Source organism: Paramisgurnus dabryanus, chromosome 13, assembly GCF_030506205.2.
Source record: "Paramisgurnus dabryanus chromosome 13, PD_genome_1.1, whole genome shotgun sequence".
In the NCBI taxonomy this organism is placed as follows: domain Eukaryota; kingdom Metazoa; phylum Chordata; class Actinopteri; order Cypriniformes; family Cobitidae; genus Paramisgurnus; species Paramisgurnus dabryanus.
The window spans coordinates 13,437,872-13,465,417 of record NC_133349.1 but is presented as its reverse complement, the minus strand read 5'-3'; the positions used below and the strand labels follow the sequence as shown (position 1 = coordinate 13,465,417).

At 37.2% G+C, this 27,546-nt stretch overlaps 1 protein-coding gene across 7 annotated transcripts in view; it reads right to left on the bottom strand.

Annotated features, from left to right (window-relative positions):
* Nucleotides 1-729: 729 nt before the first annotated feature.
* The window catches only part of LOC135788902 (clathrin coat assembly protein AP180-like), a 53,393-nt gene continuing 26,576 nt past the window's right edge, over nt 730-27,546 (bottom strand). For 2 of the 7 annotated variants that reach the window (XM_065298361.2, XM_065298362.2), the window contains 20 exons: nt 26,211-26,272; nt 24,612-24,624; nt 24,382-24,515; nt 24,198-24,280; nt 23,717-23,731; nt 21,748-21,936; nt 18,386-18,466; nt 16,548-16,772; nt 15,987-16,067; nt 15,691-15,759; nt 12,107-12,214; nt 11,379-11,450; nt 10,372-10,536; nt 4,924-5,148; nt 4,786-4,810; nt 4,431-4,524; nt 4,248-4,337; nt 4,040-4,135; nt 3,834-3,928; nt 730-2,239 (listed from right to left, as the gene is read on the bottom strand). In XM_065298361.2, coding sequence (XP_065154433.1) covers nt 3,842-3,928; nt 4,040-4,135; nt 4,248-4,337; nt 4,431-4,524; nt 4,786-4,810; nt 4,924-5,148; nt 10,372-10,536; nt 11,379-11,450; nt 12,107-12,214; nt 15,691-15,759; nt 15,987-16,067; nt 16,548-16,772; nt 18,386-18,466; nt 21,748-21,936; nt 23,717-23,731; nt 24,198-24,280; nt 24,382-24,515; nt 24,612-24,624; nt 26,211-26,272 — 1,914 coding nt within the window. In that variant the 3' untranslated portion in view covers nt 730-2,239; nt 3,834-3,841. Of the gene's footprint in view, nt 2,240-3,833; nt 3,929-4,039; nt 4,136-4,247; nt 4,338-4,430; nt 4,525-4,785; nt 4,811-4,923; nt 5,149-10,371; nt 10,537-11,378; nt 11,521-12,106; nt 12,215-15,690; nt 15,760-15,986; nt 16,068-16,547; nt 16,773-18,385; nt 18,467-21,747; nt 21,937-23,716; nt 23,732-24,197; nt 24,281-24,381; nt 24,516-24,611; nt 24,625-25,842; nt 26,060-26,210; nt 26,273-27,546 lie in introns of those variants that run through there. The other 5 variants (XM_065298363.2, XM_065298365.2, XM_065298364.2 and 2 more) reach the window with 5 other exon arrangements.

Below are 27,546 nucleotides of genomic sequence, written 5' to 3'. Positions count from 1 at the left end.
CATTCCCTCACCCTCATGTTGTTGGTAACCTGTAGGAGTTTCTTTATTCTTGTTGAATACAAAAAATATATTTTGATAATGGTGAGCACACAGTTTACGGTACCCATTGACTTCCAAAGTATTTGTTTTTCTACTATATAAGTCAATGGGAACAATCAATTGTGTGGTTGCCATCATTATTCAAAATATCTTCTTTTGAAGGTTTTGAACAACATAAGGGTGAGTAAATGATGACAGAGTTTTCATTTTTTGAATGAACTACCCCTTTAAAGGAAAACACCACCCTTTTTCATATTTTACTATGTTCTTACCTCAACTTAGACAAATTAATACATACCTATCTTTTGTCAATTTTTATCTTTGTACATCGTGTCATGAAAGTGTTAGCATTTGGCCTAACCCCATTCATTCCTTAGGATCCAAACAGGGATGAATTTAGAAGCCACCAAACACTTCCATGTTTTTCCTATTTAAAGACACGAGTTACACGAGTAATTATGGTGGCACAAAATAAAACTTTTGTTTGGAGCCATAGGAATGAATGGGGGTAGGCTACATGCCAACACATTTACGAAGTGCTGTACAAAGACTAAAAGTGCATGCATCGATAAAAAATAGGTATGTATTAATTCATCTAAGTTGAGGTAACAACATAGTAAAATATAGAAAAACTGTGTCGTTTTCCTTTAATGTATCTCTGTTGAAAACAGACACAAGGGAACTCAGGTGGGCAATTCTTCCCATCAGTGTTTATTGCATCTCAAAGGGCTTACATGCACTATGTAGGGGTGTCAGTATGAATCAAAATAATTGCATTGAGAATTGCAAAAAGAGATCCAAAGATCTGCCTTTGTCATTTCCATGACAACAAACAATATATTGAGTTCGAGAGGGAAGAAGTTTCTACAGGTATGTCAATAAGACCTTTCTGTAACACTGTTTAACAGTGACAACCTCTGAAAACTATAAGAAAGATCTAAGAGTCTATCACTGCTACTAAACAGCATGTGCACCTATGCCCGATGTTATCCAGAAGGAAAACACCCCATCATCCATGGCATCAGTATTTTCATTCTGGATATCTTCACTGCACTCCATTCTGTTGTGCAAAGTAGTACCTATCCACACTCGCCAACAGAGGGAGCGTTCACTGACCATATTACGTATAACAAATGAGGAATAGTGCTCAGGATGTGCTATGAGAGGGTAAGACTGAGAACCGAACATGTGGGTGGTTCTTCTACAATTATACAAAATAACACTACATGTACCAGTTTCAGTTTGAAATTCATACAAGCACAAGTAACTATATAAGAGACTCAAACACAGCATTCCACTTACTACAACCGTGAATGTTTTGGGTTTTCGGCAGGAAACATCCAGATAACCAGGTTAACAAGTTGCTGTACATATCGGCTATTTCATTAAGAGACTGCAAAAGGCCTTTCTCAGAGATTACTCGGTAATGCTGAGGTTATTTTTTATGGGGTAAACCAAACGGATGCAAACAGTGAGTTAACAATGAAACAATATTATTACAAAAATGACATATAATCACCAATAGGATTATCTAGAGGAGCCCGGATATGTTATTACTTTATACATATTCATATATATATTTATATTTGTAAACAACGATTTCGATCGGTAACAGAAGATGACAAACATGTTCTTATAATCCGATTACCAGGTTCACATCAATAAGTTGGCCACAGATAAAAATGAGAAAAGAGGGGAGATCTTTGTATCGTAAATATACATGGTACCTTCTGCAAATGATACATTGCACACTGCTCCCAAACCAACATACAACAAATAGCACTCGAACAAACATATTTAAGGTGGTCCGTTACACCTCTGACCCCATGGCTCCCAGAACTACATTTAAGGGGAACACGCATATACGTCATACATCATTCACTTCAAAAATAAACATTGGAAAATAGTTGACATACTTGATTTTAATTTTTTCAACTTGTGTGTTTTTAAATCATTTTTTGTTTCATAAAAACAAAAGATTACATCGAAAAAACACATCATCATTTTTCGGCTTGTTTTTTCTATACGACTCACTTCACAGTTTGTGCTACAACATGACACGGGTATGCTGGGATGGGGCGGAGGCGGTTGAGGATGGGATCAGTGGATCTTTAGCTGTGGGCTCCTCAGGTGTCTGAGGGTGTAAACAGACAGCAGTCCTCTCTCATGGGACGGGAGCTCATTCTTTGAGAAGAAAATACTGAAAAGAGAACATAGACAAACTGATGTACAGTAGTATTCAGCTCTACAAAGATTTCTAGCGACATCTAGTGGTAAGATAAATTGCAACCAATGGCACAGTCTATATCTAGCTAAAGCATGTCTTTTGAAATGCATAGTGAAGCTACAGTAGCCACAGTTTGTCCATTTATGACTACTGTAAAAACATGGTTTATGTAGATAAAAATGCCTCATTCTAAGGTAATAAAAACATTTAGTAAGGTCTTTATACACTACCAATAGGACAGTTATGTATATAATAATGCATTTATGTCAAGAGACCCTTCTTAAAGTTACACAATGCACCTTTAAACTACATTAAGTTACATCTCTGTTACTTTGAAAAAAAAAAGAAAATTATCAATACTTTTGTAAGAAATATTGGTAAGATTTTACAATATAGTTCAATTAGTTAACAACATTAGTGTTGATCCAACAACAAACAATACTTCTACAGCATATACAGTATTAATCTTACTTCATGTACATTTTAACATTTACTAATACATTCTTACAACCAACGTATATGTTAAAGGGATAGTTCCCCCAAAAATGAAAATAATGTCATTAATGACTCACCCTCATGTCGTTCCAAACTCGTAAAACTCTTCCGCATCTGATGTGAAGCGCATGCGCGAGACTAAAGTCACGTGATTGCATTGACGCGGATGACATATGATGCAGATGACATATGACATGGCTGACGTGTTATCTGGTGCGCCCCAGCTGTTATTTTTTGTGCGCCCAAGCTTCGTTTACAGTCTGAGGGAGACACACACTGTAAGTTTGAAAAAAAAACTTTGCAAACACATCTAAGGATAACACGTCAGCCGCGTCACTGCAGTCACGTGACTTTAGTCTCGCGCATGGGCTTCACAACAGACGCAGAAGAGAAGACAATGCTGATTAAAGTCGTAATTTTGTTATTTTTTGTTATGAGGAACTGACCCACTGATGTCACATGGACTACTTTGATGATGTTTTTATTACCTTTTTGGACATGGACAGTATACCGTACATTTTTCAATGAAGGGTCAGAAAGCTCTCGGACTAAATCTAAAACATCTTAAACTGTATTCCGAAGATGAACTGAGGTCTTACGAGTTTGGAACGACATGAGGGTAAGTCATTAAAGTCATTATTTTCATTTTTGGGTGAACTATCCCTTTAACATTAGTAAATACAATGAAGGAACAAATAAATAAAAAAAATTGTATTTGTACTAACATTAAACAAGAATAGTGTTGCAAAAATATGTTGCTCAGTGTTAGCTAATGCATTAAAGGCAGGGTGCATGATTTTTTAAAAACACTTTGGAAAAGTACTCGGACCGAGAACCAAAACAAACTTGTAGCCAATCAACAGTAAGGGGACGTGTCTACTAACCAACATCGTTGCCTGGGTTGCGTATGTGTGCAGCGGGTCTATCAAAATAAGGTCCAGATTCCATTGGGGTAGGGGAGTGTTTTTTAGGTGATTTCAAATGTCAACATTGGCTTTCAGAGATCGCGCACCCCGCCTTTAACTAATGGTAATAATTGAGACATTGATCAGTGGTTACATTTTAATCATACCTGAGGGATTATAAGAAATCCTTGATGTTAAGATCTGCAAGGGGATCCTTGGTGGGTGGCTTTTTGGGGCTCTGAACAGCAGGCCCTGGAGACAACTAAGAAGACAAAGCATGGTTAGATAAAAGTGATATGCAATATGATTTAAATTACTGCAGTCAAGTGTATGTGTCTGTATTTTTGTGTGTGTATGAGGATAAGTTGTTTACGGGTGCTCCTGGACTAGTAAATGGTGGTCTCATCAGGGGCTGTCCCATCATTGCAGACTGAGGCATCATGGGAGCTCCCACTCCTGCTACTGCAGGCTGTATTGAGAAAATAACAAAATAATGAGAGAGAGAGACCCAGATTTACATAATATTTGCTATGCATTATGTTTTAACAATTTCTTAATATATTTTTGAGGGGATTTCTTACCATGCCAAAGCCTGGCTGTGCTCCCATGGGCGGTGCCATAGCTCCAGGAGGAGGGGCAGCAGCACCTGAAGCTCCAGTAGCAGAGCCAGGCTAAAAATAATCGCAAGAGAGAAAACAGAACCATGATAAAATATACAGAAAAACTCAAATCCTATAACATTTTTAAGAAGGAGCGACTCGTACCATCTGAGTGCCGGATGTGCCCCAGCTAGTGGGGGCTACCTGAGGTGTCCAGTTAGCTCCACCTGTTAGCTTCTTCTCTCCCCACTGGTTTTCCCTGTACAAAACAAAAAGCTGTCATGTCAGATGTCTTAATATACCTAAATCATTTTTCTCAATTTGTACATGGGACTCAATACAGTTGACTCGGGCCCTCCAAGGATATAGAAATTAAACATAATTGAATTGTCCTTGAGGAAAGAGTGAATCAATCAAACTGCTATATGAGTGTCAATACAGGTTACATCAAGCAGGCGGATGGACAATTATAGATAACTGACAAGATGACAAACACGCACAAATGAGAGCAAACACTTACTTCTTTTGGCTTCCCATTCCCAAGTCTACAAAAAAAAGAAAAATAGAAAGATAAACTGAACTGGCTTCACATGCAAATTGCCTTCTATAGCATTCAATGACCCTTACACACTATCTATACATCATTTTCTTTACGTACTTCCAACCAAACTGGCAAGTGAAGAGTCCAAGTCTCCGCCAATAGGTTTGACTGGTTGGGCAATCGGCACAGGTACCATTGTCGGGATCATCGCCGGTGCCATTGTGGGACCAGCGGTGGGTAAAATTCCAGGTGTTACTGGTGTGCCGGCAGTAGCCATGGGAGTCCCACCCGTGCTTTGAGGTGTAACGGATGGCATCAGAAGATCTCCTAATCCGTCAAACACTGGCATGGGCACAGAAAAGATTGGGTTGATGCATGCAGAATAGATTTGGAGTATCTACCATGCGTTCAGAGCCCTGAACTTTGTTTTGGACACACATTCACATAACAGTTCATTTGCATAACAGACTGAGACAGATATTGCAGTAGAGGAGTGAAAGACAACAGCAATAAAAAAACAGAAGATTATCATAACATGTATTCAACTCTGCATCCATGTGTTTTTTTAGACATGCACTAGAATGGTGCAAACTGGCAACACACATTTTTACATATGGGATATTTGCAACATGATCTCACAAGTTCTGTGTTATAGCCATGGAATATTTTGCTCATTTATCCGTGTCATTGTCACGGATCTCCGCATTTTTCCGTGTCTTTTTCCGTGTCAGTTTCACGTATTGGTTACTCAATTGTTTTTCCTATTTTTAAACCATTGTCGCGTGGGTTTGGGGTTAGATTTGGGGTTTGGTTTAGGATGTCACTTTAACTATTGGTTTATACTATTTTTTTCCGGATTTTTAAACAATTGTTGCCTGACATTAGGGTTAGAGTTGGGTTTGGGTTAGGATGTCATTTTATGTAACAGAAAGTCGTTCTAACCCCAAACCCACTTGACAATGGTAAAAAAATAGGAAAAACAATTGAGTAACCAATACGTGAAACTGACACGGAAAAGAAAGTCTGTGGCATGGTCATGGACACGGAAAATGTGAAGATCCGTGACAATGACACGGATAAATGATCAAAATATTCTGTGACTATAACACGGAAATTCTTGAGATCAGGTTGGATTTTTGTTGCATAACACATGTCAAGCTAAAGGATGCCAGCACACGGCTGGATAAATCCTGTCAGGCACAAAAGGAAATATCCTGAGTTGGACCAGATGAGGATATGACCCAAAACTTCACCAATACAAAATAAAGTTTTAGGTTATTAGAAAATGTTAAAGATGCAAAAAATATTTTTTGAGGAAATATGTTTATAGTGAGGTACAGTCACTATAGTTATATCAGTAAATTGTCACCATTTTATGACCAGCAGAATACCACTTTTGTGACATTTGTGACCCTTGCTGTGAAATCCCAGCTAAAGTTTATTTGTCTGATTTAAGTTTTCTCAATAAAATCATCCTACATGATATAAATAAGGCGCCTGACCAATATATCGATATTAATGGATTTTCCAAACTATCGGTATCGGCATTCATAATGGCCGATAAATGAATATTTTTTTAAAAAAATGGACGAAACAGCCTTCATTGGCCCTGTCCCAAATGGCACACTCCGGACTTGTGGTCCTCCTCAGAGTCCACACTTTAATGACATCACGTAGTCCAGACTTTAGGGACCCTTAATGCGAGTCCACGTGGGTGCACCGGAGTCGTATTTTGGGACAGACTCGAGCATCACACCGGAAAATAGGTAGAGAAGTTGCCCGTCAGTGTGAACTCCTCCCTTCCGTCGTCTGATTGGTTCGATTGCCCTTTCGCAAGGACTTCTGGGTTGGCAAAGTGCGCGAAGCCTGCTGCAATGCGGGCTTCGCTGAAGACCGCATCAAGGGGGCAAATGAGGCTTGATGAGCACACTTCAAAGCGTAAAAAAGACAGATGGGACACCCTACGGACTCGTAGACTACGCGAGAACGCGCAATTTAAGGCCACAAGACCGAAAGTCCACATGAAGTGCGCCATTTGGGACAGGGCCAAAAGATTTCCTCACTGTTGGTGTTTTTGACAGAGCGCTCTGAACCAGTAGCTGCTGGTGGGGTCCAGATTTAGGCGTCTAGCCACTGCCTGAGTCAAGTGATCAGCAATTTATATTTTGCTGTTGTTGTTATTTATCAGAATTTGTTTCCAGTCCAATTCAAAGTTATATTTATGAACAAAGTCTTTTAAAACTGGTAACTTTGATTTGGTTGTTGTTGTTTTTGTTCAAAGGCCTTTACGTTTCATATCTTAAGTTTGTATTTTTATACATTTTATTTATCAGAACTTTAATATATTTTGATGTTCCTCTGTTCTGACAATAAAAGAAACAAATTTCTTTTTAAAATCCATTATCATATTATTTTAGTTAAAACTCATAAATAACTACAAATAACTAATGTTAGGGAAATCCGTTAATGTTTTGTTGCACGTTTCTGAGAAAAAAAAATCGGCCGATATATATCGGAATATCGGATTTTAAACACAAAAACATTTGTATCGGTATCTCGTGTATTAATATTTTTTATTGTAACAATTTATGATTTGCAAAAATAACTGTTGCATCTGTGTAGATTAGATAAGCAAAGTGTATGCGCGTTGTGCACGCTATACATTATGGTCAAGCATGCGCCCTTAAAATAGCATAATGAACAATGCGCAACGGGCCACTGACTTTAAACAATTTTTTTCTGGTCAGTGGCGCAAAATAGCATCAGGGATGGTTTGCGCCGGAACACACCTCTTTTTTGTGCTGAACCGCCCAGGGAGCTTAAGTTCATTCCCTTGTTTGCCGACATGCGTCTGTGGAGGGAAAAACCCGCTGTGCGCCGGTGCAAAATACGAATGATACATGCGTCACTGACAAAGTCAATTACGCTGGGTGCAAGATAGGGCCCCATGTCTAAAATAAAATCAAGTGAAATTAAACTTTTTTGCTCCTAATCTCATTTAACCTGGATTTCACAGACAGGGTCACATTTGTGGTAAAGACCAAAATTAATGGCAAATATACCTGCAAAAACAGTACTGTATTCCTACAGTGATGTCAATTAGCAAGGAAATAAATACAGAAAGTGCACTTTTAATGAAAAACTAAGCAGGAGGGGTTTGGTCCGATCAAATCCTGAAACACCACACCAGAGGTCAAGTGAGTGCAATACCTACAACACTGATGCAGGCAATTCATTCTGCAGATATGTAGGCAAGCAGGTGGAAACAGAACACTAGTACATTCACACTTCCCCAACCCTGCAGCGTGATTGGGTAAAGTGATACATGCCGCAAAGCCGTGACCGGAGCTCTCTCGCCAACTCACCAATCGCACAGCAGGAGCAAGCAATGAGCCAGAGCAGTGTGCGAAGAGAGATATCACAGAAGCAGAAATACGAGGAAAGACCAGACAGATGAGGAAGTTGAGAAAAAGCATTATATTAAGAGAGAAAGAGTGCAGACAGTAGTAATTCAGATCCCAAAAAATAGAGAGAAATGCTTTTGGGAAAATGCCATACTCGGTATATTATACAGTACAGTATACAAAGGTCAGCGAATACAAAAGCGCTCATGCATAATTGGACAATGAGAAGCAGACAGGCTTAAAAGGGCGCCACAGTGTTTAGCAGAGGACTTTATCCAAAACTAAAATTCATTTTGTCAAATGGAACCCACTCTATAAAAACCCAGCCAAAGTCTTTTATTTGGTGATTTACTGTTTTTACATAAATTCATCTTAAGCCCTATTCGGACGGGATTAGTTTTACAGGGGGACCTCTGAGAAAATCGTGCTTCTCAGAGGTCCTCTGTGTTTTTAATCCCGTCCGAATCGGCCATGTCTGTTTTTTTTCTCTGACGACCTCTGTAAGAATTCCAGAGCAATTTACCTACTGTTTTTCGCCGAACTCCGAGGTCCTCTGAGAAATTTAATCCCGTCCGGATGCAAATGTCTGTGTTTGCCCGCAATATCTTTTGAAAACGCGGTTCATTTCGTGTTTTGGCCAACGTGATCTGCCGTAAGGTTTACTAATCCGCGTATATTTTATTTCCTGAGTCCCATTCATTCAGATATGGATGTTTTTACGCATTTGCCAAAATAAAATAATTAAATCAAGACGAGCTGAATATCAAACACTGACTGGCCACTGTAATATAATTAACGTTATAAGAAACTCCGTTCAAAGTTGTTCAACTCCAGAATGGTAATGTTAATTAATAAAGATAATAAATTGTTATTAATCATTATTTCTTCATTTCTTTGGGTTTATTATAAGCAGACAGTTATATAAAACACGTAGGCTAACGTAACTTTAGTAGGATTTGTATATTTTATTTTGATTTGTTAAAATTAAATAATAAATTACATTCTGTCATAATTTTACATTTAAAGCAAAATATTAAACATTACAAACACGCATATCCAGAGCACGTGCTCTTCTGCAACGCCCAAACGTATGAAACAGACACTCCCATCTCTGGAACAGCCTGCATCATTTTAATCCCGAAATCGGTACATAAAAATCACAGACTCAAACGTTGTTTGGAAAACTAATCCCGTCCGAATAGTGCTTTAGATCATGTTAAAGGGATAGTTCACCCAAAAATAAATATTCTGTCATCATTTACTCTCTCTCATGTTGTTACAAATCTATATGAATTTCTTTGTTCTGATGACCACAAACAAATATATTTTGAGAAATGTTTAAAACCAAATCGATCATGAGCCCCATTCACTTCCATAGTGTTCTTTCTTCCTACTATGGAAGTCAATCAGGCTTGATTACAAACATTTCTCAAAATATCTTTCTTTGTGGTCATCAGAACAAATAAAATGTATACAGGTTTGTAACAACATGAGAGAGAGTAAATGACAACAGAAGTTTTATTTATGGCTGAACTATCCCTTTAATGAAACTCTGTGAATTTTTTCTTTAAAGGAAAACACCACTCTATTTTTTAATATTTTACTATGTTGTTACCTCAACTTAGATGAATTAATACATACCTATCTTTATTCAGTGCGTGCACTTTTAATCTTTGTACAGTGCCTCGTGAATGTTTTAGCATTTAGCCTAGCCCCATTCATTCCTATGGCTCCAAACAAAAGTTTTATTTTGTGCCCCCATACTTACTCGTGTAACTACTCATGTAACAGTCTTTAAATAGGAAAAACATGGAAGTGTTTGGTGGCTTCTAAATTCATCCCTGTTTGGGACCATAGGAATGAATGAGGCTGGACTAAATGCTAACACATTCACGATGCGCTGTACAAAGTTTAAAAGTGCACGCATTGAAAAATGTGTATGGATGTATCCATTTTTCTAAGCTGAGGTAAGAACATAGTAAAATATTGAAAATAGGTGGTGTTTCCTTTAATATTGATTAAATAAGGTCATGTTAAAGATTCAAATAAATCCTTATCTCATTACATTATGAGACTTCAGCATGGATTTCACAGGCAGGGTCACAAATAAGTCACCAGTATGAATATTAAAGTGAGAGATCCATCAGAGGCAACACCTCACCTGATGCATCAAAGCCTCCAGATGGCGCTGCAGTGGCAGTAGTGCTGTCTGTTGCCGCTGGTGTTGCAGGCACAGAGCCGAAGGCATCAAAATCTGACTCCAGCAGGTCAGCAGGGGCTGAAGATGGCACTGGGGTAACTGTGGGGGCAACTGGTGAAAGTAACCCTGAAGACATTGAGAGAGACAAACGCCATTCAAAATCCACAGACCCATATCAACAAAGTTTCCCGAACAGGGCTTATCCTAGTTCCAGACTAAAAAACCTCTTGCATTGATATATCTTAGCATATATCAGTGCTATTGTTTTGTCTCAAGATGCACACTAGTATTGTTTTTTTGTAAGGTTTATTTGTAAAAACGACTTAAAGGAAAACACAATCGTTTTTCAATATTTTACTATGTTCTTACCTCAGCTAAGATTAATGAATACATACCTATCTTTTTTCAATGCATTGTGAATGTGTTAGCATTTAGCCTGGCCCCATTCATTCCTTAGGATCCAAACAGGGATGAATTTAGAAGACACCAAACACTTCCATGTTTTCCCTATTTAAAGACTGTTAGATACAACGTGGCGATTATTTAGGCGGATAAAAAAATGAGAACTTTATTGTATGGCGGAAGAGCACTTAGTTTGCAGCACTTCGACCTCGGGTTTTGTGCCAACATACCAACTTGTGTAACTTCTTATGTAACAGTCTCTAAATACTGAAAACATGGAAGTGTTTGGTGGCTTCTAAATTCATCCCTGTTTGGATCCTAAGGAATGAATGGGGCTAGGCTAAATGCTAACACATTCACAACGTGCTGTACAGAGATTAAGTGCACGCATTGAATAAATAAGTATGTATTAATTTCGTCTAAGTTGAGGAACATAGTAAAATATAAAAAAACTGTGGTGTTTTCCTTTAAAGGTCCTAATAGCCTAGTCCTGGATTAATCTAAACCCTGTCCGGAAAACCGCCCCAAAAGTGTTTTTTTTTCTAATCATCATATGTGACACATACCCCCAAGCAGGTCACCTGATGGTGCTCCGGGTGCAATGGTCTGGGACTCTAAGGCAGTGTCCCCAAATGCGTCTGTCAAGGCGATCCCATAACGCAGCATTAAGGAGGGGAAACATTAGTGAGCCTTAAAGCTGCATACACACTGGGAGAAGGGCAGATGGAGAGAGTGAGCCGGGATTTACACCAGACAACACACTCCCACACCAACACATAAACATACCGCAAAAACAATGACGCACTGTGCATGTTCCCACACATGCAGTCGTCTACACATGATGGCACGGCATGCAAACACGTACAATAAACACGAATGATGCATCTCTTTCAAACCTTATCATTGGTTCATATAACAGATGAATTAACAGACACCAATTAAACACCATATGATTTGGAGACCACAGATTGAATCAGAACTGAATCAGAATAAAAAGCATTATAAAAAATGTACAGTTACTGCAGAACCTTTATCCAAAGTGACTTACTGTATAGTATATTTAAGATTTTATCAGTATGTGTATTGCCTGGGACGAACCCACAATCTTGGTGTTGGTCAACCAATATAACAGAACACAGAAATGTTACACAGACAGACGCAACAAAACCTTTTTGCAATTTACAGTTTGTCGTAATTTACTAAATGCAACAGTGGAAACCTTTGGATATGACATCGGTATTTATACTGGCTCTTCAGGATGGATGTTTTTTATGAGGGAGTTTAAAAGACACACCAAGGAGGTCTAGCACAGGTCCAGGCTCAGCTTTAGGAGGAGAGGCGGGAACAGCTGGAGCCGCAGATGCAGCAACCACAGGAGCAACAGCCGGAGCATCAAATGAGTCTATGAAAGAGAGAAAAAAACAGGCTTTTATGCCTCTACACTCCTTCATTTTAGTCTGGTGAGTAACTTTGAGGCAGTGGTGTGCACAGGCTGGGGGGCTAGGGGTGGTGGGCTCAAGCCCGTGTCCCATTTGTCTCAAGGTGTAATGTGCCAGTAATAGTAAATAATAATGATTATTATTATAAAAATGTAATAAATATAAATATATGTATTTAAATATAATAAATATATATAAACATTTTGCGGAAGCATTTGGAGGATCTCAACACAGTGTCGAAATGTCAGTTTCGTGGCAGCCATCCCTACCAGTGAAGTGCAGGTCAATGTATAAACAACCCGCACCCGACTGACGTTTTCAACTAACCCGCCCGCAACTCGAACCGCAAAAAATTATAATATTAATAATATATATATATATATATTGTACCCGACCCACATTTTTTAAGAGTAGAAATTGTTTAAAATAGTTCATTGGCATCTTTATTTCAAACGACCTGACCATCAATGACCAGAATATAATTAAAAATATTTTTTGATGACTCGTAACGGCGAGTGATAAACCCGTGCATCACTGATCCCTACTGACTACACAAGCATTTTGAAATTAATATTAATAGGAAACGCTAAAGTGCATAAAAGACAATGAGATTCTCTTTCTTAACTCTTTTAAAATATATGCAGCGTTAAAGGAATAGTCTACCCCTTTTGCCATATAGACGAATTAATACATACCTATCTTTTTTTCAATGCGTGCACTGTACAGCACGTTGTGAATGTGTTAGCATTTAGCCTAGCCCCATTCATTCCTATGGTACCAAAAAAAGTTTTATTTTGTGGTACCATACTTACTGGTATAACTCCTCATGTAACAGTATTTAAATGGGGAAAACACGGAAGTGTTTGGTGGCTTCCCTGTTTGGTACCATAGGAATGAATGGAGCTACGGCTAAATGCTAACACATTCACGACGCGCTGTACAGTGCACGCATTGAAAAAAGATATATATGTATTAATTCGTCTAAGTTGAGGTAATAACATAGTTTAATATGGCAAAAGGGTAGACAACTTACAGTACCTGTCTCCACATCTACAGTTGAATGGTCATTTTCAGAGTTTTGTAAAAACTGTCATTTTCAAAGCATGTAAAATCCAAACTTCAAAATCTTTGTAATTGAGAGAGGTTCTCTGACCTACTGCTGCTCTCCATTAAGAAAGATATATTCTTATTGATCGTGAGGAAGTCATTTACATTTTTGAAAACACAACAGACAGAAGGGTACTGCTTTAACTCTTTCCCTGCCAAGGACTCTCTGCTTACTTAAAAAAGTTTCATCATATCTTTATTTGTTCTCTTTTTATCACTTCTCAAATATGGGTAGGTTTCTTTAAAAAGAAAAAAATTTGAGCAAAAAGTTCAAGCTAAGATAAATGCATTTTTGTAAAGGACTTTTGTAAGAGATCAGATTCAGACATCCACAGGGTTTTACTGTTTTTGAGTGTTTTTTAGTTGGGTAAGAAATCCACCAAGTGGATAATAGTGGAAATACGGATTGCCATAAAAACTCGGAAGTGTTTTCTCTTAATTGCCCCTAAATTCTGTAAAAAAAATACATTTGATTGTTATTTAAAGTGGTCATTATTATATGCCCTTTTTAGTCCGTCCGCCCCTGCCCCTGTGGAGGTCTGTGTACGCCACTGCTTTGAAGTATACTTGCAGTAGAAATGCAGACAAGGAAAAGTAAAACTAGGTAGATGCTTGCCATGCAAAAATATAACAATGATGCTAACATATTTAGCATGATGCCACAACAATTTAACATGATGCTAATTAAGTAAGGGATAATGTAGAGGCAGCCGGTAGTTATTGGGAAATAAGCCCCGACAGTGTGATCAGGACCCGACGCGAAGCCACATAAGAAAAAACTGGACATGAATATGAATTTGAAACATTTTATTGGCATATTTGTTTTAAATTAACATTTTTATCCTTCCGCGAAACTTTGCACAGATGCATAAAATTATCGTAATACCTTATTAAGATCCTCTGCTTCATACTTGTCTCCATTTTTTCTCTTTTAGCCAGCCTTTGAGAAGTTTTAATGCCCATTCTGTATTTTTTGTGTGTTGGCTTCGTAGCCGTCATGCTCTATTTTGTCAAGTTCAGTCTCAGTAAGCTCTCTGTGTCTTGTCGTTGTTCGTTCTTCTATCCACTGTTTAAATGTTTTGATTTTACTGTACATGTTAATGTCGACATTTTCCATTGTTAATTGTTGTTGTCCAGTGTTTGACACAAGATGGCACCAAACAGTAGCCTAATCTTTGTTGGTGCGGAGGGATTTTAAACATACAAGTAGTACCGGCTATGCGTTATTACTTTGGAGCGGTCATTATTTGAAAAGAACAAACCTGCAAATGTCTCAACTGACCAATCAGAATCAAGCATTCCAGAGAGCCGTGTAATAACATCAGTTAACATGATGCTAGCATGTTATCATGCGGTTGTAGCTGATTACTAGGGTGTTTTATATGATTAATATGTTGTTTCCTCTGGTTGCTAGGTGTTTGTAAGGCTCTATAAACTGGTTGTTTGGCATTATGAATGTGTTTTAGCTGGTTACTAGGGTGTTTCATGTAGATGCTAGGTATTGCTAAGGTGTTTTATCTGGTTACTAGGGTGTTCCATGTAGATGCTAGGCATTGCTAAGGTGTTTTATCTGGTTACTAGGGTGTTCCATGTGGTTGCTTGGCATTGCTAAGGTGTTTTAGAAGGTTACTAGGCTGTTTCATAAGGTTGCTAGGTGTTGATAAAGTGTTTAACTGGTTACTAGGGTGTTCCATGTGGTTGCTAGTTATTGCTAAGGTGTTTTATCTGGTTGCTACGTGTTTGTATGCTCTTATAAACTGGTTGCTTGCCATTCCTAAGGTGTTTTCACTGGTTAGTAGGGTGCTTCATGTGGTTGTTAGGTATTGCTAAGGTTTTTTAGCTGATTACTAGAGTGTTCCATGTGGTTGCTAGGTATTTGCTAAGGTGTTTTATCTGGTTACTATGGTGTTTCATCTGGTTGCAAGGTGTTCGTGGGCGCTATAAACTGGTTGTTGGGCAAAGCTAAGGTGTTTTAGCTGGTTACTATGGTTCTCATTTGGTTGCTTAATGCTGTTAGGCTCTAAACGCCAGATTGGGAGTAGAAATGCAAGAAAATAATATCAAGTAAAATAAAATACTATACAAATAAGCAATCAAACAAAGTATTATAATTTAAAAAAAGGAATTGGCACATTCACAAAAAGGGTTACTTTTTTATTTGAGGAAAAAATCTGATTTGTGTATTGCAAGAATTATCTAAAAACTATTATTTAACAAAAACAAGTGAGTATAAAAGTAGCTAGCTTTAACTTTTTTAAATGTCTGCACCCTGTTTGTTGAAAATGCCAATTCAAGGTCAAAGAAAAGATTCTACGACTCATCAGAGACTCACCAGACAACAGGTCAGCAGTCACACTGGCCTCAGGCAAAGGTGAAGGCCCTCGAGAAACGGCAGGAAGATCTTCAAGACCAAGACAGAGCAAGAAGATGAAAAGGAAAAGCAAGAGAAATCAGTAGGGTGCATGAGTGCACTTAGGACACAGAATCGTGCTTTTGAGGGTGCAAACATGCACAAGTCCACGTTCCACTATGAGGACAACCCAAGACGGAGGGGGGAAAAACAGATGAGAAAGAAGATGAAGACTAGAACAGACGAGACGTTCAAAACACGAGAATCAATTCTTGTACCTGCACCGAACAGGTCTAGGCTAGGAGTTGTTGCTTTGGGCTCTGTGGAGGAGCTTTGATCAGGCATAGAATCAAACATATCTATAAACAAGGACACACATATGTATTATGATTCTAGACAGTGCATATTATCACATGTACTGAGAGGGAACACCGTTAAAAGAGAAAAAAGGGAAACATCAGTATACAAGTTGTACAAATGGCTAACTTAAAGCATTAATCGATTTCAATGAAAGTGCAACATTCAGATCGAGGTCAACAATACCAGTAAATGATTGCAGGACATGGTCACAGCAAATCCTGGATTTTGACCAAATGCAGTGCACTTTAAAGGCCACACGTGAATCAACAACATTGACCACCCTGTTCCTTCTAGTAAATTTTAATATTTCTGATAAGGTGGTGAAGATCATGATTCACTATGACTCAAAATCCAGAATGACTAAATAAAGTATAAATCTAAATGAGAGGAATAGAAAAATGATCATAAAAATGTTAGGGAACTAGCTTAGCAAGTAATTAGTAATGCAAACGCAGGCAGAATGACAGCAGAGATATTACCACTAAAGAGGTCTAGTGTCGGAACGACGGCTGGTTCGGCTGTTGCAGATGTTGCGGATGTGGTAGTCGTGGTAGGTACAGAGGGGGCCGCTGTTGGTGAAATGCTCGGCTCAGGGCTAGTAGGGGATGATACGGACACAGTGACTTCCCTCTCTGCTGGCTTCATGGCAAAGAGGTCCAATTCTGGTGCAACACTCGAACTCCCCTCTGATGGTGCCCAGGGGTCTTTATTGGGGAGGGGTGACAGTGAAATGAGTAAGGTGTGTTAAACAACAAACACTGCAAATAAAAGAGGAAACACACTAAAAGCTCAACTTCAGGAGTGCTGAAGTTAGGGAGAGAGGAGATGGATTTGCACACATTTAAAGGGGCAAAAGAGGATGTTTTCGCCGACTGAGAATCCAAAGACCGTTACTGAGTTTTTGAAATGAGTGCATGCGTAAGAACAGCCCCCCCCTCCTTCACAGTTCATGTCTAGGGAACGCCTTCCAATACTCGTGCACGAGTGTTTGTTTACCATCGGCATATGCTGTGTCGCATTAGTGGATTCATTATGTGACATGATATGATAATAAACACATAAGACGTAACGTTTAGATCAGTCGATGCTACTCCCATTTCAACTAGCATGTAGCAGACTGTTCACTGCCTTACAATTACAGTACAGGAACAACGTCAATATACCTGGATAACAGTACGACAATAATTATTCCACAAAGGATGAATAATCACTGTTACCTGTCGAGAAGCATTTATGCTAACTGCGCTTGTCTGTGCACGTATCTCACAAGAAAAGTAATGGCAGTGATTGACAAGCCAGAGGGCCAATCGTTGATGCGATGATCGCGTCAAAGATTGGCTGATGTTTTTAAGGCCCTACCTTGTGCACAGATGACGTATATTAATATTATTACTTTCAGTGCACCTAATAAATAGTCTTTTATCAGTTAGTAAAGACAGTTTCAAGTAATATTGCAAAAATGTATAAAACAAAACATCCTCTTTTGTGCCTTTAAGGCCCGTTAACCATAGTACAACCACCAGACTGATGAAAATGGTTTACAACAGATTAAATGTATGTAGTAACACAAAAGTTGCAGATTTACCAGAACCTTGTAACGTGGGTACAAAGCTAAAGTTAATGTTAAAGTTCAAGCACATAAACAGTACGGTTAAAGTGAATGTCTTTATGTTTCACAACATGATATTCACACATTTAGTGTATCATGCAGCATATTGTATGTACAGTACACAGATTCTGCCATTAAAGGACAGCTCTTGTGAACACGGTTACTTCTTTATTGAAATACACATTTATTTTGTTGGAATGAATCATTGATATGCAAATATATGTCTGTCATGGACAGAATTATATGACAGATGAATCTTTATGTGCAAGCAAAAGCAGGGTGTAATAAATAAAGCAATGCAAATAAAATTACATGCGTGCACACACACACACACACACACACACACACACACACACACACACACACACACACACACACACACACACACACACACACACACACGCACGCATTCTGGTTTCCATGTTTTGTGGGGACATTCCATAGACGTAATGCATTTTGTACCATACAAACTGTATATTCTATTCCCCTTACCTACCCCATTCCCTAACTGGTCACATCAAACACATCAAAATGTCCCCACAAGGTTACAAAAATATTGGTATTCCTATCTTTGTGGGGACAATTGGTCCCCACAACGTGATAATTACCAGGTACACACACACGCAGGCATGCACGCGCGCATACACACACACACACACAAATAAATAAATGGGTGCTAATGGATCTTTTGTATGGATAAGCACCCACCAGATCCACCACATGCATCGGCAGCAGCTGCTGGGGCCACGCCCTCGTTTGGACCATCGCCTGGGGAGGGGGCAAATGCATCTGGACCAAACCAGACCAACAAAAACCAAAAGAGAAAAAAACAGGCATGAACAAGCAAAAGAGGGAGAAAGAGAAAGAGAGAGAGACATTTCAATGTCAGTGATTATTAATGAACAGAAACACTCTATACAACCCAAATGGCAATAAAAGTAAACCGATCTAGGTTGTATAGTTTAATTCAGTGTATCTGCACACACACACTGAGGGAAATGAGCTTGGCTGCGTGTCATATCCTGTCAATGCCGTAAGGTCAAAGTGTATGGCTTTGACAGCATGGCTCCTGTGAGCTCAAGCAATGATGGACCATGTGTAGGCATGGGCCGGTATAAGATTCTGGCGGTATGATAACCTTGAGCAAAAATACCACGGTTTCACGGTGTTGCGGTATTGCAACATTAAAATGTGTTTTTTCAAATGCCAGGTAAAAAATAAAGCCTTTAAATTATAATATGCTTTAAAAATATATAATATTTTCGTTATGTATATTAAATGTAAACATCAAATCAATCACATGACTTAATGAATTTTGTATAAACACAGATCATACCTTGGAGACGGTATCACAAAACATTTTAGTGGTTTGACTGTTTAAAACCTTGGTAAACCTTGAAACCGGCCCATGCCTAATGTGGTGTTTGCTACAGTATTTCACACCCCTTTAACATTAAATTATTTTGATTGTGATCATGTAGTCAGGTAGAAATGATTTCCTTTATTAGCAAAATAACCATAGAGTTAATGTGAAAAATGTAATCAACTGACTTTGTAAGTAACTGTGTATAAAATCCTTGAAAATAACCACAAAGGATTGGCTACACTCTTGAATACTTGCTTCTGATAGGTCAACTGTGGTCAAATTCTATATGATAAACTATATACTGTATTAGGGGGTGTCCTCCACTAAGGATTCACATATTAGAATCAGAATTGTTGAATCTTTCTATAGTCCACAAGGCAGTCAACAAATGGTTAACTTCTTTCACAAGCAGCACACAGAAACAACTTTCTGATGAAGTAACCAAAATTGTCTTCCAAGTGATGAACAAAGACAAAACAGATGATGCATTTTTATATTTTTTATAGGGCCGTTAATTAATTAAGATTAATTAATTACACAAAAAATAACGCGTTAAACATTTTTAACGCATTTTAATCGCACTTATTTTTGCACCGCGGAACATTTCTCATTGGATGAGTTTCGGCGGACCAATTATACTGGAGCACCAACTAGCATTCATGACTTCAGACAACAACAAACCACAGTGAACATGAACGAAGACGCTGATGAGATTACTTTAGTTGGCCCCGTGGATGGGAATTTATTTTATAAAAAACAAACGGATGGAAGCGTCGATAAGAGCATGGTTGTGTGTAAGCTATGCAACAAGGAATTCACATATCACCCGCATCACATCGAGCCTCAAGTATCATCTCAATGCAAAACATATAGCAGCTAGCGTGGACGTTAGCCCGACTCTGGGTACAACGACTTGGTTGAACAAAAATAAACAATATTTTGTTGCTCAAGCTTATGTATTCAGTCATTATTCATGGTATACTAAAAATCCATGTGAAAAAATAACTTCTCAATGTTCTCAGGTCAAATATTTATATGTGATTAATTTCGAATAATTAATTACAAAGCCTCTAATTAATTAGATTAATTTTTTTAATAGAGTCCTGGCCCTAATTTTTTAAGTTCAAATTAAAGGCAACATAAACATTCGTTAAATGATTCCTCATAACATTTTAAAGTCCAACCTAAAGAAAAAAAATTTTGTTAAACATTTTTTAACTAAACCTAAACAAAATATCAAATGTGATCCTCTGGGAAACAAGCAGTTATGACCAAAAAAATTAAATAAATAAATAAAATACGACAAATGACATATAATTTGTGATTGTTACAGTAAATGATAAAAACTAAGCTTTATATACAATTTCTTAAATGTTAATTTATAACAAGATAAACACTGAAATTAAAGGAACAGTATTTAAGAAATTTATATCAATTAATCATAAAATGGCCCTGATATGTCACTAGACAAAGAAATAATTTTCATTTCAAATACTTATATCAGTGACAACATTGGTCCGGCCAGGATATTGTCATTTAAAAAGTGAAGTTGCACCCCTTAACTGATGTTTATGTTGCCATGTTGTGTATTGGCCACCAGTTGTGTGATTGAAGTACCAGTTTTAGCCACAAGTTTTGTGATTGCAGTACCAGTTTTGGCCACAATCCTACATACTGTTCCTTTAATGATTTTATAGACACTACACTTTATTATTTTGCACAGAAATTCCTGCTATGACTTTGATAATCTCTGTATTCACATTACATTTTATTTGCATAGCATTATCATAATAGGCTGTATATTAATCTATTGGGAGAAAGCTATGTGTGAAATAATGTGATCAATGACAACCAAAATCCTACACTGTTGCACTCCATGATCTTTTTCTCTTTTACCAACATCAATATTTCATCTCCATTTCTTTACTTGTAAGTAGCCATGTAATAACCATGATAAAGACCAGTCAGATGCTCATTATCGTAAAACAAAACCCTTAAGTATAATACAAAACCCATCTGCTTCGCTCAGGGTCCTATTCACCATGTTTGCTTGCATAATTATCCATTACCAACACACATACCACAATACGATCATATGGTATCAAACTCATGCCAAACTAGGGTGAGCTGCTATTTCTGTTTGTTGCTTGTGCTGTTAAATAACGCTGATTATTCCAAGTTGTCTGCCATGGCTACACAATCAGTGATGAATTACTAAGAAAGCTTTCAAGACAGAAAGCTAATCATAAGTGATGTAATCAGTAGTTTCCTTTATTATGCAAATGGACCTCAGTTCTACAGTCCAATCCACTGAAACAACGATGTTTAATCTACATAAATAGACTTCTGGCCACATACAAGCTGAGGGAAATTAAGTTGGATGTTAAGCAAAAAGCCAAAATGTTCATTCAGAGACCCAAAACAGTTTAAAATTTAATTACATTTATGCATTTGGTAGATGCATTTATCCCAAGCGACTTACAGTATAAGTTACTGTATATATATATATATATATATATATATATATATAGTACAGAAGTGTCTCAATTCAAATTTAACGTTTATTGGTAATCCCATACCACTGATCATACAGACTGACCATGCAATCAAATGCAACAGAGTTGTGATGTACAAAGAGGCAACATGAACAGCACTCCACACCTGTTCTCCACTCAAACTTAAACCCAAAAATGACCTGACTGACCTCCAAACAGGTCCATGTCTGAGATTGTGGAAGCAGGCGCAGGCACTGGCAGCGAAGCAGGGGCTTGGGCAGCGATGGCATCGGCTGCAGGTTCGGTAGCCCCGGCAACGGAGGCCGCAGGAACTGCGGAGGCAGAGTCAGCTCCAGATACTGGTGCATCAGCGCTAGCGGCTGGAGCAGCAAGAGTGTCTGGAACCCCACAACAGCCAAACCACAAGCAAAGCATTCAGAGAGGATGAGGATGGAGAGAGGGTAATGAAAGGCTTTTTTTATAATGACGTATGTGTGTCTGCCTGTATGTTAAGGGCTAAGGGACACAAAAACATTTTTTGTGCAATAGCACATACACATCAAAATCACAAATAGCTCCATACCTGTTTTAATATTCATATTATTGTAAACAGCATATTTACATGCAAGTTTCTGATTTGTATTCTGCCATCATTTTTTATTATGCCAGTATTTTCTTTGGATTTGGTTGTCTGAACCCCTGTTGCAGATGTTTGGTGATGCTTTACTAAAGGGATAGTTCACCCAAAAATGAAAATTCTGCCATTATTTACTTATCATCAAGCTGTTACAAACCTGTATACATTTCTTTTTTCTAACGAACACTTTGTGAACTTTGAAGATGTATTGAGAAATGTTTATAACCCAAGAGAACCCCACACACTGATAAACTGCTCCAATAAATTTAATGGTGCAACGTTTCGACCATCAGGTCTTCGTCAGGCACAATTATTGTGCCTGTGCCTGAAGAAGACCTGATGGGCGAAACGTTGCACCATTAAGTTTATTGGAGCAGTTTATCAGTGTGCGGGCTTCTTCTGTTGTTTTTCGTTGATTATTTGTTGCCCAGCACCTGTACCCTAACATTTTGGGTTTTTTGGATGTGCAGTCCTAATCGCAAGCTTTTTAAATGTTTATAACCCAACAGTTTTGGAGCATCATTGACTTCCATAGCATTTTTTCCTACTATGGTGCTTTATATCTGCTTGATTTCTGTCTTAATCAGAAAGAAAACATATTTAAACAGGTTTGTAACAACTTGAGGATGAGTAAATTATGACAAAATAAACATTTTTGGGGTGAACAATCTGTTTAGTAACAGGCGTTGTCGAAATGATTTTCTTGTAATCAGTTAAAATGATGAAACAATCAATTAAACAAGCAGTGTAACGAATTACTGTTGACAGTAAAAAGTTAATAATATATCTTGTTAAAAAAATAACAAGTAATGAGTAAAAAAAACTTTTTTGAGTAACGGGAACAATGACTGCTAATAATAATCATGCCAATTAATTATTAAGAGATCAAATAAGCACATAACGGTTTTGCTTTAAAGTATTAGTCCATTTTCTTTAAAAAACAATCCAGATAATTTACTCACCACCATGTCATCCAAAATGTTGATGTCTTTCTTTGTTCAGTTGAGAAGAAATTATGTTTTTTGAGGAAAACATTCCAGGATTTGTCTCATTTTAATGGACTTTAATGGACCCCAACACTTAACAGTTTTAGGTCAAGCTGTCACGTCACACAGCCGGAGGAAGAAAAGAAGTTGTGGTTTAAAAGTCCATATTTTTTCTTTTTCTTGCCAAAAATGACAATCGTTTTGCTAGATAAGATCCTTGTGCCTCGTTTGGGATTGTTTAGAGTCCTTTGAAACTGAAATTTTAAACTGCATTAAAACTGTTAAGTATTGGGGTCCATTAAAGTCCATTAGAATGAAAAAAATCCTGGAATGTTTTCCTCAAAAAACATAATTTCTTCTTTACTGAACAAAAAAGACATCAACATTTTGGATGGTATGGTGGTGAGTAAATTATCTGGATTTTTTTAAAGAAAATTGACTAATCCTTTAAAGGCGCTACAACAGACACACTTTTTTACTCTGTAACATCTCATTTGTGTAGATGTGAATGGACCTCTCTACAGTATGTAAAACCTAAAAATCATATCTACTCACCATCACCAAGCAAATCTGAGGCCAAAGTCAAAAAACAGTCAGGAAAATAAGTAATGTAGGGAGACAAGAGAAAATAAACATTGTGTTAGATGTAATAAATGTATGTTATCTCTCTGGATTAGCTGACCCTAAATAGTAACATTTTTCTCAGAAGCCGAAACTTTCAATTGTGTTTGGAAAGCTTGGCTGGACAAAGTGCAAAAAAATTTTTTCCAGTTATATCATTACAGACTCAGGGTGCTCCCTTAATATTCTACCAATTGACCTTTTTCGGTTAAAAACAACTTTTTCATTGCGGCTCAATAAACGAATCTGTATATTCAGAGGAAATATAAATTGAACACAGGGAGCTACAAAATAAAACTCTAGTTCAATCCCTGTAGCAATGAACATAGAAAATGTGATCCATTGATCTGAAATGTAAAAACTGCTCAACCTGATCTGATCAACCTAACAACAGGAATAAAGAACAACAGCTCACCTCCCCATGATGCTGTGGGAGCGGCTGCAGCTCCTGCACTTGGTGCCAGAAGATCGAAATCCACCAGATCATTAAATCCACTACTGCAGAGGGAAAGTGAGCAAGAGTGATGCATCTCTTTTAAGAACATCTCAAGAACCATTTAGTCTGTATGGTTAAAGCAATAAGAAAGATTTTAACTCACTTTATAGTGGATGTAGCTGGTGCTGCTTTTACAGGTTCTGCTGTGGTGGTCTCAGGAGCTGCAGCTGCGGTGACGGGTTCTGCTGTTTTCGCAGGGGTACCAGCTGGCGTTCCATTATTTGTGGGGGATCCTTTCTATATGCGTTGTGGATTGGTTTAATTTAACATATAATAAAATCTTAAAATGTGACATAATTAAATGAACGCCATAGTTTGCGAGACACAACTCACCTTTGTCGGTGACCTAGTAGTAGAAAACAAAACAAAAGCAGCTTTTTAATTTTTTTTATTATTTTATAATTATACTTTTTTCCTTATAAATAATGGGAATTCATTTTCAAACAGCAAGCAGATGGGCAAAGTATTCTATATATTTTTTTTAAGAAATCCCTGTATTAAAGGTGCACTGTGTAGATTTTTAGCAGCATCTAGCGGTGAGACTGAAATTGAAAACGGCTTAGACCACAGCTCACCTCAGTAACAAAACGCGCTCTATACAACAGTTTGTCCATTTAGGGATACTGTAGAAACATGATTGCAACTTCCATTTAAGGAGACCCGTGGTGTATGTAGATAAAACACTTATTCTAAGGTAATAAATGCAATACATTTCATTTTGTAAGGACTTTATACACCGCTGATAATACAGTCATGTATATCATATTGCATTTTTGTCAATAGATCCTTCTAAAAGTTACACAATGCACCTTAAAGTTTTTATAAAACAAAAAAACAAACACCATGTAAAATACTTACAGCTATCATGCATCATTAAATATATAGTGATTCGGTTAAGATGCACATGTCCCAAGACCTTGTTATGAAAATTATACAAAAAGTTTATACAGACAAATTGACCCGTTCAATAAGTCAATTCTGGGTTAGTAGCATTAAGTTCATTCTGGTTCATTCCCTGTACAGACTGAACTTAATATTAATAAAAAATAGGGCTGTCAAAAGATTAATCGCGATTAATCACATTAAAAAATAAAAGTTGTTTTTTGCGTAATATATGTGTGTGCACTGTGTGTAATTATTTTGTATATATAAATACAACACATACGTGTAAACATGTCAGAAAAATTTTATGTATATATTTTTTTAATCTATATATAATATAAAATAGCAAAATCTAAATAAATAAATAAAATTAGTGCTGGGCATAGATTAATCACATACAGAATAAAAGTGCATTTTTGCATAATATGTGTGTGTGTGCTGTTTGTAATTATTGTGTATATTTAAACACACACACACATATGCATTTCAGAACATTATCTATTTTTGTTTTGTTTATATATAATATAGAATATACAAAAATATTAATAAATATAAATACACATGTAAATGTTTCTTAAATGCATACATGAAGTAGTGTGTATTTATATATACATATATACAATATTAATTACACACCGCACACTCTCATATATTATGCAAAAACAAACTTTTATTTTGCATGTGATTAATCGCTATTAATCTTTTGACCGCCCTTATAAAATAATTAATAAAGTTGGACTGAAAACGTGTTCATTCTATAAACAATGTGAACTTCAGCATTTCTGATAGTACAAAAACTACAACTGAAGTTCAATGTTCTATAGAATTGGAAACTTTACTGTTACAATACAAAAACAATGTGTAACAAATATATTCAGTAAATAAATACTTACTCATCACTGTTAATACAAAGCAAAGGAGGAACAGTATTATTACTTGTGGAAATGAATTACTTATAGAGGTAAACAGAGATCCTTTATACTTTCTGAAATATCTGTGGCCCACTAAATGAACGCTTCCCATATTCCCTTAAAATCTTAACAAACTTACAATTTCTTCCCCTCCAACGTGTTAAGATGTGTCTCCAGAGACTCCAGAAGGCTTTCAGGTGCCTACAAAACAAAGTGTTACAGTGACCTATCACGGAGAACACACTGTTTCACAAACACAATAATACTAAGTCGAACTAGCAAGAAGGTAAGGGAAAGATAAAGCATAATAGCTAACCTAAAAAGACAACTGCGATCATATGTAAGAGGTTATATGTATACACATCAATAGTAGGTCTATTTAAGTACAATTTACACACAAAAAAACACTAGTTGAAGGCAGAACACAATGCTTTAGTTCCCCCTCTCAGTGGGACCCATGATGCACTGCAACATGCTTACTCATGCATTCAGATCACATCATTGGTTGGACATGCCACATAAACACAGGTGGGTTTATCTCATGGGCAAAATACCATGCTGTTACAGCTATATAGATCACTCAGAGCCAAATAAATCACTCAGTTTTTATGATAATGATAAGCAGCAATACCACAGACATCAGTTTCCTGGTTTGAGTAAAAACACACCCGTATCTACAGTAACACAGCATACAAAAATTAATGCAGTAGTAATAAAACCAGCCTTGCACCTGAAATCACCTACCATCATACTAAATGCTATGTGAAAATCAGTACGCAAAATGAATAGTGTCCAAAACTTTGGTATGCAAAAGCAGTATGTGAGAAATACCCAAATGGTCTACTGCTTTCTCCGAGATTTCTCATTATGCATCTGAAGGGCACTTTTCTATCCCATGAGGCCTCAGCATATACACACTAACAGTTATACATTAACAAAAAAATTTAATGGAGATTCATTTGCATACAGTTAATCTTGTGCTCAATATCATTATATTCAACCATGAGTATGTGTGGTTAAGTACCTGCAAAGTACACTTAAATCTAATTACTCTTTTGAATGCATTTTTGACATGAAAGCATAACACTTATGCTAAATTGAAAGTACATAAATGTTGTCTTCTGATCTCTAATGAAATATGAAACTCAATTCATTCATATTATGCATCAGTCTCCATTGAAGTGGGAGGGGCTAGCACAGAATTTAATGAATGGGACCAAGCCTTTTTAAATCTAAGCTCAAGCTCATATTTCAACAAACTACTAGATGCAAAAACAAATGGACTGCAAGTCAACAATTCTGTTGGCCTTGGCATGCACAATATACCACTAAGGGTAGTACAATTCAACCGGACCAACGTAGTAATATAAAAATAGCCTGTGCACCTATCAATAAATTCCACTGCACCTAAAACCTGCATGTAGAAATGCAAGTGTTTATCAACATTGCTTGGAAATAATACCATAAAAACTATT